The sequence below is a fragment of the Lepidochelys kempii genome, chromosome 3 (assembly GCF_965140265.1).
Source record: "Lepidochelys kempii isolate rLepKem1 chromosome 3, rLepKem1.hap2, whole genome shotgun sequence".
In the NCBI taxonomy this organism is placed as follows: domain Eukaryota; kingdom Metazoa; phylum Chordata; order Testudines; family Cheloniidae; genus Lepidochelys; species Lepidochelys kempii.
The window spans coordinates 150,524,954-150,539,921 of NC_133258.1; the positions used below are offsets into that span (position 1 = coordinate 150,524,954).

Genomic DNA, 14,968 nt, shown 5'->3' on the forward strand with positions numbered 1-14,968 from the left:
TCTGAGCCTAGGGTGGGGGGAGCCAGGCTTCCGGAGGGGAGATCTGCGCCCATTGTCCAGTCAGCTGCCCTGTTGCTGGCGGGGAGTGGGGAGATGGGCGATCGGAGGGGAGCTGTGCACAGAGCTGAGAGCCCTGGCTCTCAGCTCCCCACACTGCTCCTCTTAAGTCAGCGGAAGAGTTTCTGGTGAGGACACACACCACCAACAGAAGAAGGGCAGTGTGGACATGAACCACTGTAGTAATTATTGCAGTGGCTGTAAATTGACCTAGCATAGGTTGACTTAAGTTTACACTGTAGACATGCCCTCAGTCTAAGCACTCCTCTGCTTCAGTACCACAGAAGACAGCATCGTTGATTCTGGTCCGTAGGCAGGTTCCATCAACTCCAGAGCCAGAAGGAGCTCCTGTCACACCTGTGGCACCTCACCATACCAACACTATCTCAGAACCAATCACACGGGAGGCAACTGTGGCTGCCAGGGCCTTCCTGCATGTTAGGTTGATGTAAGCTACATTGCTCTGAGGGGGTGATTTTTTGAGACCCCTGAATGATGTAACATATATCAATTTAATCGGCAGTATAGACCAGGCCTCAGTCGTCTCTCCTGTGTTAGTGTCATGACCTACAGGCCTCAAACCTGGTCCACAGGCACAGTCTCGCAACACCCCTCTACTGGGCTGCCTGCTAACAACTGCTTACCCAGGACCCATGAAGCCCAGCCTCAGTTTGAGCCTCTACCCCTGATGTCCCATTGGCACAGTCCTGGAGCAGCTGATTGGCCCTTTGGCCTTACTTAATCCAGCAACAGGAACAGGAAGCTGTTCAAACAACTGAGATCCACCCTGCTCTGGACTGTGTATCTTGTGCCTCCTGCTCCTGCTCCTCAAGCTTGACTTCCCAGCTTCCTGACGTGGCTTGACTCTGGACCTCTGACTTGTGGTTCTGACCTCTGATTTGTCACCTGCCTCTGTCCTCCTGATATCCTGATTGGCTTGACTGTGATTACTGTCTTGTGCTTCTGATCTCCAGTCTGTCTCTGGCTCCTGTCCTCCTGGTATCCTGACCCAGCAGATTCCTGACTGTTGACTCCAGCTCTGACCAGTAGGTGTCACTGCCCACTACTCAGGCCTCACAGTCAGGAAGCATTTACCTATGGGAATTTTGCATAGCCCATTCACTGAACCTTGAGGCCCGTTACCTTCCAGGGGTACAGAATGAGCTAGCAGATTGCCTGCTCAGGTCTTTCTCCAGTTACCAGTAGTCCCTTTGCTTGGATGTAGCCATATGCATTTTCCAGCAGTGGAGGACTCCCCAAATAGACCTATTTGCAAACAAGTACAACAGAAAATGTCACCAATTCTGCTCCCTACAAGGCTACAGTGCAGATTCCATCACAGATGCTTTCCTGCTACCCTGGATGGGAAATGCTTTTTATTATGCTTGTCCCCCAATCCCACTCCTACACAGAGATCCTACTAAAGATCAAGTGGGCCAACGTCTATGTTTTGTTAATATCCTCAGCATGGCTCCACCAACTGGTTCTCCATTCTACTGGACCTCTCAGTGGTGACTCCAATCTCACTCCTGTTGCATTTGGATTTGATGTCTCAGGATCATGGCTGGCTGCTCCACCCAAACCTGTGATCCCTTCTTTTAACAGCCTGGAAGCTCCAGGAAATCCCAAAGAGCAGGCTTGTTTGGAGCAAGTTTGCCAAATCTTACTAGGTAGCAGAAAGCCCTCCACAAGGGCCACCTATCTGTCAAAATGGAAGCCGTTGTCTCTCTGGGCTTGTCAAACCAGAGTCTCACCAATGCATTTGTCCATCCAACAAATGCTTGATTATCTGATGTACCTGAAACAGCAAGGCTCACTGACTTCCTACTTCAAGGTTCACCTGTCAGCAGTATCAGCTTTTCACCCTGACGTGGATAACTCTTTTTTTTTTTTCTAATGACATGACAAATTACATTCCTTGAAGGCCTGGAAAGATTGTACCCTCAACTAAAGAAGCACATTTTTCCTTGGGACTTGAACTTAATTTTGTCTAAACTTATGGGACCACCATTCTGAGCCTCGAGCAATGTGCTCCTTTCTACACCTTTCGTGGAATATGGTTTTCCTAATTGCTGTTACTTCTACCAGAAGGATCTCTGAACTGTGCACCCTCACATCTGAACCATTGTACACAGTCTTCTTTAAAGATGCAGTGTATTTACACCCTCATCCGAGGTTTCTCTCTAAGTTTCAAATTTTCATATCAATGTACTTACTTTTTTTTACCCAAAGCCACCTGCAAATACAGACAAGCAGTGGCTACACACATTGGATGTTAGACGAGCACTGGTGTTCTACATAGACAGGGCCAAACAGTCCACTCAACTGTCTGTGGCCTGAGGGGACAGAATGAAAAGTCTTCCAATCTCCAGGCAGAAAATTTAATCTTGGATAACTTCTTGTATCCGCATGTTATGATCTGACAGGCTGCCAGACAAACTGACGGACAACTCCGTAAGATTGCAAGTGTCCTCAATGGCATTCCTAGCACAGATTCCTATCCTGGACATTTGCAAAGCAGTAACCTGGTCATCCATGTACACTTTTTCCTCCCATTACACCATAACTCCTGGGAGAGTGGAGTGGGGGGAAGGGGGGAAGATTTCCAAGTGAAAAATGGCAGGGTTTTCAGGAGTAGGTAACAACCCCCACTCTTCTCCCAGCACCAGAATAAGAACCTGGGGGTAAGGGTTCCCAACTGTTTCAACCCAGGGAGCCTACTCTTGGCTCAAAGCTAACTATATTCTTTTCTTTCTTCTCTCAGTTTACTTAATTTGCTGCTAGTAGCCTGTACTTTAAACTGACCTCACAGGGTTAATTGGTTTCTTTCCACCTCTTCCTCCTCCTCTCCCCCTGCCTTTCCACACTTTTGTTTTTCTAAAGTTTTAATGGAGGGTACTTTGAATACTTATGTAAAATGTTTTTGGTTTTTTGAACAAAGTATGACAGAGGTCTGCTGTATTCCTCTGAAATTTTTTGGAGTAAAAGATCCATGGGCATCCATAGAGACAAATGTTTTACTGCCTTTTTGAACAGTCTCAAGGTAAAGACAGCACAGGTTAAGGTAGCTGTGTGGCAAAAATTGTACTTGGTGGCTAAGTTGTTACAAACAAATTGCACTACCTTAAAGAACTAAATGTAGGAGTAAGTGATTTAAAGAAGTAAGTGAAAAGTTACAAATACCTTTTACAAAAATTGATAATACAGGGTTTGGAGAAAAGTAAACATTTGAAAGTTGTAAAAATGGTAAAAGGTAACTATTGTAAAAATATTAAAAGGGTAACAGTTGTGGTGTTACAAAAAGGAAGTTTTTGGTTTAATAATAAAATCCAGTTATATAAATGTAACTGTATGTGCAACTCTGTGCAGTCACAGATGGATGGAAGCTTGGTAATTAAATTATACAAATGGGTCAGGTAGAGTGGCTACTACCACCACTCACTATGCTTCTGTCCCCAGAAGCCTTTACAGCTATTCTGAGAGAAAATGGGCCCTTTTCCCACAGAAATGGTCTTTAAGGGACTGCTGCAGGCAGCAGGCAAAAAAAAATCTGTTCAAAATTATTTAACTATTGGGTAATGTAATCAAAATTACGAAAGGAATGTAAGGGGTTTCTATTAAAACTTAACTTGGCTGCCCCTGGCTGTCTCTAGTTGTACAAGATGGAAGTATAAACGGGGTACAGTTGTGTAGAAAAAAGTAATCGCTGTGCAAGGGATGTTATTCAAAAGAAAATTTTGTATGTGTGCACTGGAAAAAGGGGAACAATGATGGGAACACTGAGCCTTGGGGTGGGTCTTAGGGATCGGACTCAGAGTAACAGCCGTGTTAGTCTGTATTCGCAAAAAGAAAAGGAGTACTTGTGGCACCTTAGACACTAACCAATTTATTTGAGCATGAGCTTTCGTGAGCTACAGCTCACTTCATCGGATGCATACCGTGGACTGTCGCTTTAGTGTGAGTCTATGAAAACTCTGTGGGCACGGGGGAGGCGGTTACACCTTGTGTAAAATTAATATGGCTAATATAATGTTATGGAGGTTAAACTATGGAAGGAATGTGCATTTTCTCAGGACGTGTGCAGTGTATATTGGAGAAGGGGTAAAAGAAATGCAAACAAAACATGGTACTTAATTAAAATCCTATAAGAGCTCCAAAAGGAGCCATGTCCTCTGGAATGCTAGCCGAAACATGAAGGGGCATATGAATGTTTAGCATACCTGGCATGTAGATACCTTGAAATGCTGGCTACAAAAGTGCCATGCGAATGCCTGTTCTCACTTTCAGGTGACATTGTAAATAAGAAGTGGGCATAGAATCATAGAATATCAGGGTTGGAAGGGATCTCAGGAGGTCATCCAGTCCAACCCCCTCCTCAAAGCAGGACCAATCCCCAACTAAATCATCCCAGCCAGGGCTTTGTCAAGCCTGACCTTAAAAACTTCTAAGGAAGGAGATTCCACCACCTCCCTAGGTAACACATTCCAGTGTTTCACCACCCTCGTAGTGAAAAAGTTTTTCCTAATATCCAACCTAAACCTCCCCCACTGCAACTTGAGACCATTATTCCTTGTTCTGTCATCAGCTACCACTGAGAACAGAACCTCTTTGGAACCCCCTTTCAGGTAGTTGAAAGCAGCTATCAAATCCCCCCTCATTCTTCTCTTCCGCAGACTAAACAATCCCAGTTCCCTCAGCCTCTCCTCATAAATCATGTGTTCCAGTCCCCTAATCATTTGTGTTGCTCTCTGCTGGACTCTCTCCAATTTTTCCACATCCTTCTTGTAGTGTGGGGCCCAAAACTGGACACAGTACTCCAGATGAGGCCTCACCAATGTCGAATAGAGGGGAACGATCACGTCGCTCGATCTGTTGGCAATGCCCCTACTTATACATCTCAAAATGCCATTGGCCTTCTTGGCAACAAGGGCACACTGTTAACTCATATCCAGCTTCTCGTCCACTGTAACCCCTAGGTCCTTTTCTGGAGAACTGCTGCCGAGCCATTCGGTCCCTAGTCTGTAGCGGTGCATGGGATTCTTCCGTCCTAAGTGCAGGACTCTGCACTTGTCCTTGTTGAACCTCATCAGATTTCTTTTGGCCCAATCCTCTAATTTGTCTAGGTCCCTCTGTATCCTATCCCTACCTGCCACCGTATCTACATCTCCTCCCAGTTTAGTGTCATCTGCAGACTTGCTGAGGGTGCAATCCACACCATCCCCCAGATCATTTATGAAGATATTGAAGAAAACTGGCCCGAGGACCAACCCTTGGGGCACTCCACTTGATACCGGCTGCCAACTAGACATGGAGCCATTGATCACTACCCGTTGAGCCTGACAATCTAGCCAACTTTCTATCCACCTTATAGTCCATTTATCCAGCCCATACTTCTTTAACTTGTTGGCAAGAATACTGTGGGAGACAGTGTCAAAAGCTTTGCTAAAGTCAAGGAACAACACGTCCACTGCTTTCCCCTCATCCACAGAGCCAGTTATCTCATCATAGAAGGCAATTAGATTAGTCAGGCATGACTTGCCGTTGGTGAATCCATGCTGACTATTCCTGATCACTTCCCTCTCCTCTAAGTGCTTCAGAAATTATTCCTTGAGGACCTGCTCCATGATTTTTCCAGGGACTGAGGTGAGGCTGACTGGCCTGTAGTTCCCAGGATCCTCCTCCTTCCCTTTTTTAAAGATGGGCATTACGTTAGCCTTTTTCCAGTCGTCCGGGACTTCCCCCGATCGTCATGAGTTTTCAAAGATAATGGCCAATGGCTCTGCAATCACATCCGCCAACTCCTTTAGCACTCTCGGATGCAGCGCATCCGGCCCCAGGGACTTGTGCTCGTCCAGCTTTTCTAAATAGTCCCGAACCACTTCTTTCTCCACAGAGGGCTGGTCACTTCCTCCCCACGCTGTGTGCTGCCCAGTGCCGTAGTCTGGGAGCTGACCTTGTTCGTGAAGACAGAGGCAAAAAAAGCATTGAGTACATTAGCTGTTTCCACATCCTCTGTCACTAGGTTGCCTCCCTCATTCAGTAAGGGGCCCACACTTTCCTTGACTTTCTTCTTGTTGCTAACATACCTGAAGAAACCCTTCTTGTTACTCCCAACATCTCTTGCTAGCTGCAACTCCAGGTGTGATTTGGCCTTCCTGATTTCACTCCTGCATGCCCGAGCAATATTTTTATACTCATCCCTGGTCATTTGTCCAATCTTCCACTTCTTGAAAGCTTCTTTTTTGTGTTTAAGATCAGCAAGGATTTCACTGTTAAGCCAAACTGGTCGCCTGCCATATTTGCTATTCTTTCTACACATCGGGATGGTTTGTCCCTGTAACCTCAATAAGGATTCTTTAAAATACAGCCAGCTCTCCTGGACTCCTTTCCCCCTCATGTTATTCTCCCAGGGGATCCTGCCCATCAGTTCCCTGAGGGAGTCAAAGTCTGCTTTTCTGAATTCCAGGGTCCGTATTCTGCTGCTCTCCTTTCTTCCCTGTGTCAGGATCCTGAACTTGACCATCTCATGGTCACTGCCTCCCAGATTCCCATCCACTTTAGCTTCCCCTACTAATTCTTCCCGATTTGTGAGCAGCAGGTCAAGAAGAGCTCTGCCCCTAGTTGGTTCCTCCATTACTTGCACCACGAAATTGTCTCCTACACTTTCCAAAAACTTCCTGGATTGTCTGTGCACCGCTGTATTGCTCTCCCAGCAGATATCAGGGTGATTGAAGTCTCCCATGAGAACCAGGGCCTGCGATCTAGTAACTTCCATGAGTTGCCGGAAGAAAGCCTCGTCCACCTCATCCCCCTGGTCTGGTGGTCTATAGCAGACTCCCACCACGACATCACCCCTGTTGCTCACACTTCTAAACTTAATCCAGAGACACTCAGGTTTTTCTACAGTTTCATACTTGAGCTCTGAGCAGTCATACTGCTCCCTTACATACAATGCACTCCCCCACCTTTTCTGCCCTGCCTGTCCCTCCTGAACAATTTATATCCATCCATGACAGTACTCCAGTCATGTGAGTTATCCCACCAAGTCTCTGTTTTTCCAATCACATCATAATTCCTTGACTGTGCCAGGATTTCCAGTTCTCCCTGCTTGTTTCCCAGGCTTCTTGCATTTGTGTATAGGCACTTGAGATAACTCGCTGATCGTCCCTCTTTCTCAGTTTGAGGCAGGAGCCCTGCTCTCTCTCGCGCTCCTGCTCATGCTTCCTCCTGGTATCCTACTTCCCCACTTACCTCAGGGCTTTGGTCTCCTTCCCCCGGTGAACCTAGTTTAAAGTCCTCCTCACTAGGTTAGCCAGCCTGTTTGCGAAGATGCTCTTCCCTCTCTTCATTGGGTGGAGGCCGTCTCTGCCTAGCACTCCTCCTTCTTGGAACACCATCCCATGGTCAAAGAATCAAAAGCCTTCTCTCCGACACCACCTGCGTAGCCATCCATTGACTTCCACGATTCGACGGTTTCTACCCAGGCCTTTTCCTTCCACGGGGAGGATGGATGAGAACACCACTTGCACCTCAAGCTCCTTTATCCTTCTTCCCAGAGCCACGTAGTCTGCAGTGATCCACTCAAGGTCATTCTTGGCAGTATCATTGGTGCCCACTTGGAGAAGCAGGAAGGGGTAGCGATCCAAGGGCTTGATGAGTCTCAGCAGTCTCTCTGTCACATCGTGAATCCTAGCTCCTGGCAAGCAGCAGACTTCTCGGTTTTCCCGGTCGGGGTGGCAGATAGATGACTCAGTCCCCCTGAGGAGAGAGTCCCCGACCACCACCACCCACCTCCTTCTCTTGGGAGCGGTGGTCATGGAACCCCCAACCCTAGGACAGTGCATCTCATGCCTTCCAATCGGCGGAGTCTTCTTCTGTTCCCTTCCCTCAGATGTATCATCTAGTCCACTCTCCGCATTAGTACCTGTGGAGAGAACATGAAAACGGTTACTTACCTGTGTCTGCATCATTATCTCCTGCAAATGTAAACAAAGTTGTTTGTCTTAGTGATTGGCTGAGTGAGAAGAAGGACTGGGTGAACTTGTAGGCTTTAAATTTTGCATTGTTTGTTTTTTGAGTGCAGTTATGTAACAAAAAAAGTCTACATTTATAAGTTATACTTTTATGAAAAAGAGATTGCACTAGAGTACTCGTGTGAGGTGAACTGAAAAATACTGATTCTTTTATCATTTTTACAGTGCAAATATTTGTATTCTGTGTTGTAATTAAAATCAATATATTTGAAAATGTAGAAAGCATCCAAAAATATTTAATACATTTTCATTGGTTTTCTATTGTTTAACAGTGCGATTAAAACTGTGATTAAATTTTTTTAATTGCAATTAATTTTTTGAGTTAATTCCTTGAGTTAACTGTGATTAATCAACAGCCCTAAGTAGGATTACAGAAGCATGGTGGAATAGCACTCATGACTGGAATATAGGTATTGACAGGTATGTGCTATGTAGGAGAGATTAGCGATAATGATAAAGGTGGTGGGACAGCATTGTACATTGACAAAGTGGTAAAGTGTAAAGAAACAAGAAGTGATAGTATGGACAAAACTGGATCTGTTTGGCTCAAAATCACTTTGGAGAAGGATTGTAAAAGAGGTTTTGTTGGGATAGTGTTAGAGGTCTGCTGTAGCCCCCAGGGTCAGACTTAGATATGGATAGAGATCTCTTTAATATTATTACTATTGGGAATTGATTTGTAATGGAAGACTTTAACTTCCTGAGTATAGATTGGAGAATAAATGTTACTAATACTGATAGGGCTCAGTTATTCCTGTATGTGATAGAAGACAATTTTCTTCATCAAACTGTAACCAAACCAACAAGAGGTGATGCAATTTTAGACTTGGTTTTGGAAAATAGAGAGGACATCATAGAAGAGCTGGTTGTAGAAAATAGCCCTTAGATCAAGTGATCATGAGTTCCTTCATTTTAAATTTAAATGGAAGGATAATCAAAACCAGATTCATCGACTGTGATTCTGGGTGTGAGAAAACCTGGATTTGTGCTGGAAATGGCCCGACTTGATTATCATACACATTGTAAGGAGAGTGATCACTTTAGAAAGGCTATTACCAGCAGGAGAGTGGGGTGGGAGGAGGTATTTTTTCATGCTTTGTGTGTATATAAAAAGATCTTCTACACTTTCCACAGTATGCATCTGATGAAGTGAGCTGTAGCTCACGAAAGCTTATGCTCAAATAAATTGGTTCGTCTCTAAGGTGCCACAAGTACTCCTTTTCTTTTTGCTAATACATCTGTGTTTTCAGTGGTAGTACAATATGACTGAGATTAGCTATCATTTTATCTATATTTAAGAAAAGGGAAAAAAGGTGATCTGGACAATTACAGATCTCTTATTCTGACCTCAGTAGCATGCAAGGCTTTAGAACAAACAGTGAAGGAAATAAAAATTAAACTTATGGAGGTAATTGGTAAAAGGGATGTAGTGCAACAGAGATTTACGAAAGGTATATCATTTCAGAATAACCTGATTTCTTTCTTTGGAAAATAATTGATTTTTTAGATATGGGAAGTGTAGTGAATCTAATATATTTGAATTTCAGTAAAGTATTTCACATGGTACCTCATGGAAAATTAATAGTTAAATTAGGGAAGATGTGGATTAATACAGCACTGTAAGGTGGATAAGGAATTTGATAAGGGGGAGAAAGCAATGGGTTATGCTGTAAGTGAATTATCAGACTGTAAGGAGATTACTAGTGTAGTTTCTCAGGGATTGGTCTTGAGACCATTCTTATTCAATCTTTTTATTAATGACCTTGGCACACAGAGTAGGAATGTGCTAATGAAATTTGCCAAGGACAAAAAGTTGGGAGATATTATCAATACAGAAGAGAATTGGAGCATTATACAGGAAGATCTGGATAATCTTGGAGACTGGAGTCACAGAAATGGGATGAAATTCAATAGTACAAAGTGCAAGGTCATGCACTTAGAATCTAATAGGAATTTCTGCTACAATCTAAGTGCCCATCAGTTGGAAGCTATAGAGGAGGACAGAGATCTGTCTGTGTGGGTGATCAGAGGATGACTGTGAGCTATTAATGAGATGTGGCTGTGAAAAAAGGCACAGGGCACTGGTAAGGTAAGTTCTTGTTTGGAATACTGTGTACAATTCTGGTCACCCATGTTCAAGAAAGATGAATTCAAACTGGAACAGGTACAGAGAAAAGCTATGAGGATGACTGGGGAATGGATGATCTATTTTATGAGAAGAAACTGGAAGAACTTGGCTTGTTTAGTCTAGCAAAAAGAACACTGAGAGGGGATGTGATTCATTTCTCTCTATAAATACATTAAAGTGTTAAATACCAGGGACAGTGAAGAGCTATTTAAGCTAAAGAATGATGTTGGTACAAAACAAATGGATATAAACTGGCCATGAACATATTCAGGCTGGAAATTAGAAAGTTTCTAACCATTGGAAGGGTGAGGTTCTGGGAGTTGTGGGGGAAAACAACCTAATTAATTTCAAGAGAGAGCTGGGCAGATTTAGAGTGTGATTGTATGACAGGGTTGCTTGTGATGGTAGGGGGCAGGACTCAGTAGCCTTGGGGCTCAATTCCCATTTATATTGTATGTTCGTTAAGCTCTTGCTTCAGGCTTTCCACCAACAACCAGCAGGTGTCTGGAAGGGATTCTCCCCAATTTATTCTTTTAATCTCCTTCCTCTGAAGTGGCAGTGATGTCCATGGCTGGAGCTGAAACACTGGGCAGCATGTGCCAGGGCTCTGAGGTGGCACTGAGCATTCTCTATTTCAAATGCTTGGCTTGTCTAGTTCATGCTCACCTGCTCAGGGTCTAACTGATCACCATATGTAGGGCTAAGAAGGAATGTTCCCAGAGGTGAGATTTTTAGTAACTTTGTGGATGGGGTTCAACTTCCTGTGCAGCATATGGGTGTGAATCATTTGCTAGGATTATCTGTGTATATCTCATTTAATCATTTCCCTGCCATTGCAGGGGCTTTGGGCATTGATGCATCTTGTCTCTCTCCCTCCCCACCCCACCCTCCTTTTCAGATAACACAGCTTTTACTGTGTTAGGAAAGGTTTCACATCTGGATACTGAAGATTTAAAAACTGGTTTTTTTTTTACTTTGCAGGATATCTGTATATCTGCTATAAAGGAAAAGGATATTGAAGCTAAATTGTCTCAAATAATTGAAAGTTGGGGAGGCCAGAATTTGAGTTTTTCACCATTTAAAGCAAGAGGAGAGCTACTGTTAAAGGGAGCTGAATCAGCAGAAATTATTACACTTATGGAGGACAGTTTAATGATCTTGGGCTCTTTACTTAGTAACAGGTAATTCTTAAGTGAATTTTTTGTGGATTTGCTAATTTTTGTAAATGTTGATAATAAACACACCATAATTAAATTTTCAACCATGTTATTCGAAGTGGCAAAGAGTCCTATGACACCTTTTAGACTAACAGACATATTGGAGCATAAACTTTCGTGGGTGAATACCCACTTTGTCCGACGAAGTGGGTATTCACCCACGAAAGCTTATGCTCCAGAAGTGGGTATTCACCCACGAAAGCTTATGCTCCAATACGTCTGTTAGTCTATAAGGTGCCACAGGACTCTTTGCCACTTTTACAGATCCAGACTAACGCGGCTACCCCTCTGATACATGTTATTAGATTGACACTTAATCAGCAATAAACGTGGATGAAATGTTACTGTATTGTGTAGATGTTGGTACATTAATAATGTTACTACAGATAACTTCTTTCAGCTCACAAACATATAGCAATCTATTCTCTTGATACATTTGAATAAAATTAAATTTGTTTATTCAAGTTTTTAAAAGATCATTTTTGTTCTCTAATTTATCCATATTTTGTTTCACTCCCTCTATAAATATTTTTCTTTATACTTTAATTTAAAGTTATTCTTATTTTTCATCCCTGGTTTTAGATATAATATACCATTTAAAAAAGATATTCAGAACTGGGTGTACAAACTGAGCACCTCCAGTGATATCATTGAAGAGTGGTTGGTGGTTCAAAACCTATGGGTTTATCTTGAAGCTGTTTTTGTTGGGGGAGATATTGCAAAGCAATTACCTCAGGTAAATCTATAATACTTACTCATATTTATATTGTAAAAACTTAACTAAATACCAGTTTACAAAAGAATGTGTTACCGTGTTGATTTAAATTATGCTTAGGAAGCAAAACGTTTTCAGAACATTGACAAATCATGGATAAAAATAATGCAACGAGCTCACGAGAATCCTAATGTTGTTAACTGTTGTGTTGGAGATGAGACTATGGGACAGCTTCTGCCTCATTTACATGAACAGTTGGAGGTGTGTCAGAAATCACTTACAGGGTAAGAAATTTTTTTGAATACATGATTACGTTATACAGTTATATAAAGTCAGTAATGTTTTATTTTAATTACAAATCAAAGAGCTAAAAGTGTTAAAAGTAGAAGTTATTTTTATAAGGTTGTCACACACATTAATATACTGTAGTCTGTCTCTAGAAGAGCAGTATTGCAATCTTCATTTTATTATTTGTATTCAAAACTCCTTCAGCAATTGGGTGGCTAGATAATCTCCCAAGAATAGGAATCTGTACTAATAACATTCAAAGGAGAAAGTGTTACTACAGTAAGTATAGATATTCAGATAGGTTTAGACACCCAAACTGCCTTCCCACTTCTTTGAAGTATCATACATAGATTCTGATGTAAGGAACTAAATGAACACAGGACATTAGCTCTTGAAGTCCTGAATTCAGTTTAAATGATTTGCTGCACTGGGCCTGTGATCCTGTTATAAGTATTCTTTGTTGCCAGAAAGGCATGTGTGTGATCCCAGCAGTCATGGGGTATGTCTATATTTGGAGTTGAAGGCGACATTTCCAACTTGCGTAGACATCCTTGCTCTAGATGTCATCGAGGTAGCCCACTAAAAATAGCCTAGCCACTTTATCACAGGCAGCAGTGAGCGGTGACATGGAATAGCCACTCTAAGTGCACATCTGCCTGGACGCGGTAGGTACATACTTGTGGCTAGCCTCTGCCACTGCTCTCTGCCACCCATTCTACCACAGCTGCACTACTATTTTTAACATGCTGACTTGATGAAACCTACTTCTAGGATGTCTACACATCTGCAAAGTCGGATGGGAATCACACCCCTAGTTCCAAGTGTGGACATAGCCACAACTTTCCATATGTTTCTGACTTCAACACAGAGAGTATGTCTACACAGTAATTAAACACCAATGACTGGCCCGTGTCAGCTGACACAGGGTCTCATGGCTTGGGCTGTGGGGCTGTAAAATTGTGGTGTAGACATTTGGGTTAGGGCTGTAGCCCAAGCTCTGGGACCCCTTGAGAGGTGAAAGTCCCAGAGCCTGGGCTCCAGCCTGAGCCTGAATATCTACACCACAGTTTTACAGCCTGAGCCCACTAGCCCGAATCAGCTGACCCAGGCCAGCAGCAGGTGTTTAACTGCAGTGTAGACATACCCTGATGGTCCAGTTGTGCCCAAGAACAAGAATCTGTACAACAGAATTTACTCAAAGAACTACAGTTATTGGTAAGCATCTTTCTTTCTAGGCATTAGCACAGAGCAGGGTGGAAAAAATTCAATTATGAAAAAATTTAAATCTTATTTTTAATGGAAACACATTTTTCTTTCTAAAAAACCCATTTAAAATTAAATTTGAAATTGTCAACCTAAATCAAGATCTAAACTTAATAGATTATAGTAAAAGCATTTACATTAAATAAAAAATAATATTCAAGCAGTATGGGTTAGCTGCTGAAATTTTAAAGAAAATCAGACCACTGAACTAATGGAAATCACTGACAAAGCACCTGCAAACAGAGTTTGTTGAAGTGTCAAACCAGCTTTTGAAAGAAGCAGCTTCTTCTGTAGGCACAGAGAGAATATTTTCTTTATTTCAGTTTTTTTCAACTAGTTCAGTTCAATGACTAGTTCAAAGATGAGAAACTGATTGGGTGTTGAAAAAGCAGGAAAACTTGTTTTTCTCTTCTGGACTGTGCATGGAAGTGTGAGAGTATGAGATCTACTAGTTCTAAAGTCTTGAATGACCAGCTGACCCGAAGGAATCAGTTCAATTCACTTACTACAGATAATACTTCCTTTGTTTAATAAATCAATTTAAAAAACAAAACAAGTTTTGATAACTTACTGGTTTCTAATCTATCTAGCACATTTAAGGTAGTTTTATTCAACTGATAAAAACAATTTTAAATGCTGCTTTTTAAAAAATTAATGGAACTTCAGTTTGCATCCAAACACAGCTTGACACAAATCATGAGTAAAAAATTAATCTAGTAAATAACAAATGTGTCATTTGCCATTTTCTAACATAATAAAAACTGTAAATATTAAGAATCTGAATAAATGTATGTTAAACTCTATAATTGCTAAATAAGTGTATAAAATATAATATCCTCCTGGTTAGCAAAAAAAAAGCACCAATTTAGTGCAAAGGCTGTATTTAGTTGCATATCAACATGTTTTAATGGTTGCCAACCAATAAGAATAATCCTTTCTTTAGGAAAATAACTAAAAAGTAAAAATGCAAAACAGGATTAAAATAAATAATTTAAATCAATATTTCCTAATAGCCAATTTAAATCATGATTATAATTGGTGATTTAAATTACTTTGCTTTAAAACAGTTCACCCTGGCACATAGTATTGTGGCAGTGAGCTATGGCTTTTGATATTTTAAGCCCTGATTTGTGAAAGCTGCCCTATTCAGGACAGCACTTAACTATGAGCTTTAAATTAAGCATATGCTTAAAGTGCTATCCTGAATAGAGGTATACTCAAGCATTTGTTTAAATCTTTTTCTAAATTGAGTGTTAGACTGATAGGT

At 41.9% G+C, this 14,968-nt stretch overlaps 1 protein-coding gene across 1 annotated transcript in view; it reads left to right on the top strand.

Moving 5' to 3' along the window:
• DNAH8 (dynein axonemal heavy chain 8) overlaps positions 1 to 14,968 on the top strand; it is a 577,606-nt gene that overhangs the window by 276,300 nt on the left and 286,338 nt on the right. The window contains exons 36-38 of the mRNA XM_073338555.1: positions 11,200 to 11,399; positions 12,018 to 12,171; positions 12,271 to 12,434. Of these exons, the coding sequence (XP_073194656.1) occupies positions 11,200 to 11,399; positions 12,018 to 12,171; positions 12,271 to 12,434 (518 nt within the window). The remainder of the gene's footprint in view (positions 1 to 11,199; positions 11,400 to 12,017; positions 12,172 to 12,270; positions 12,435 to 14,968) is intronic.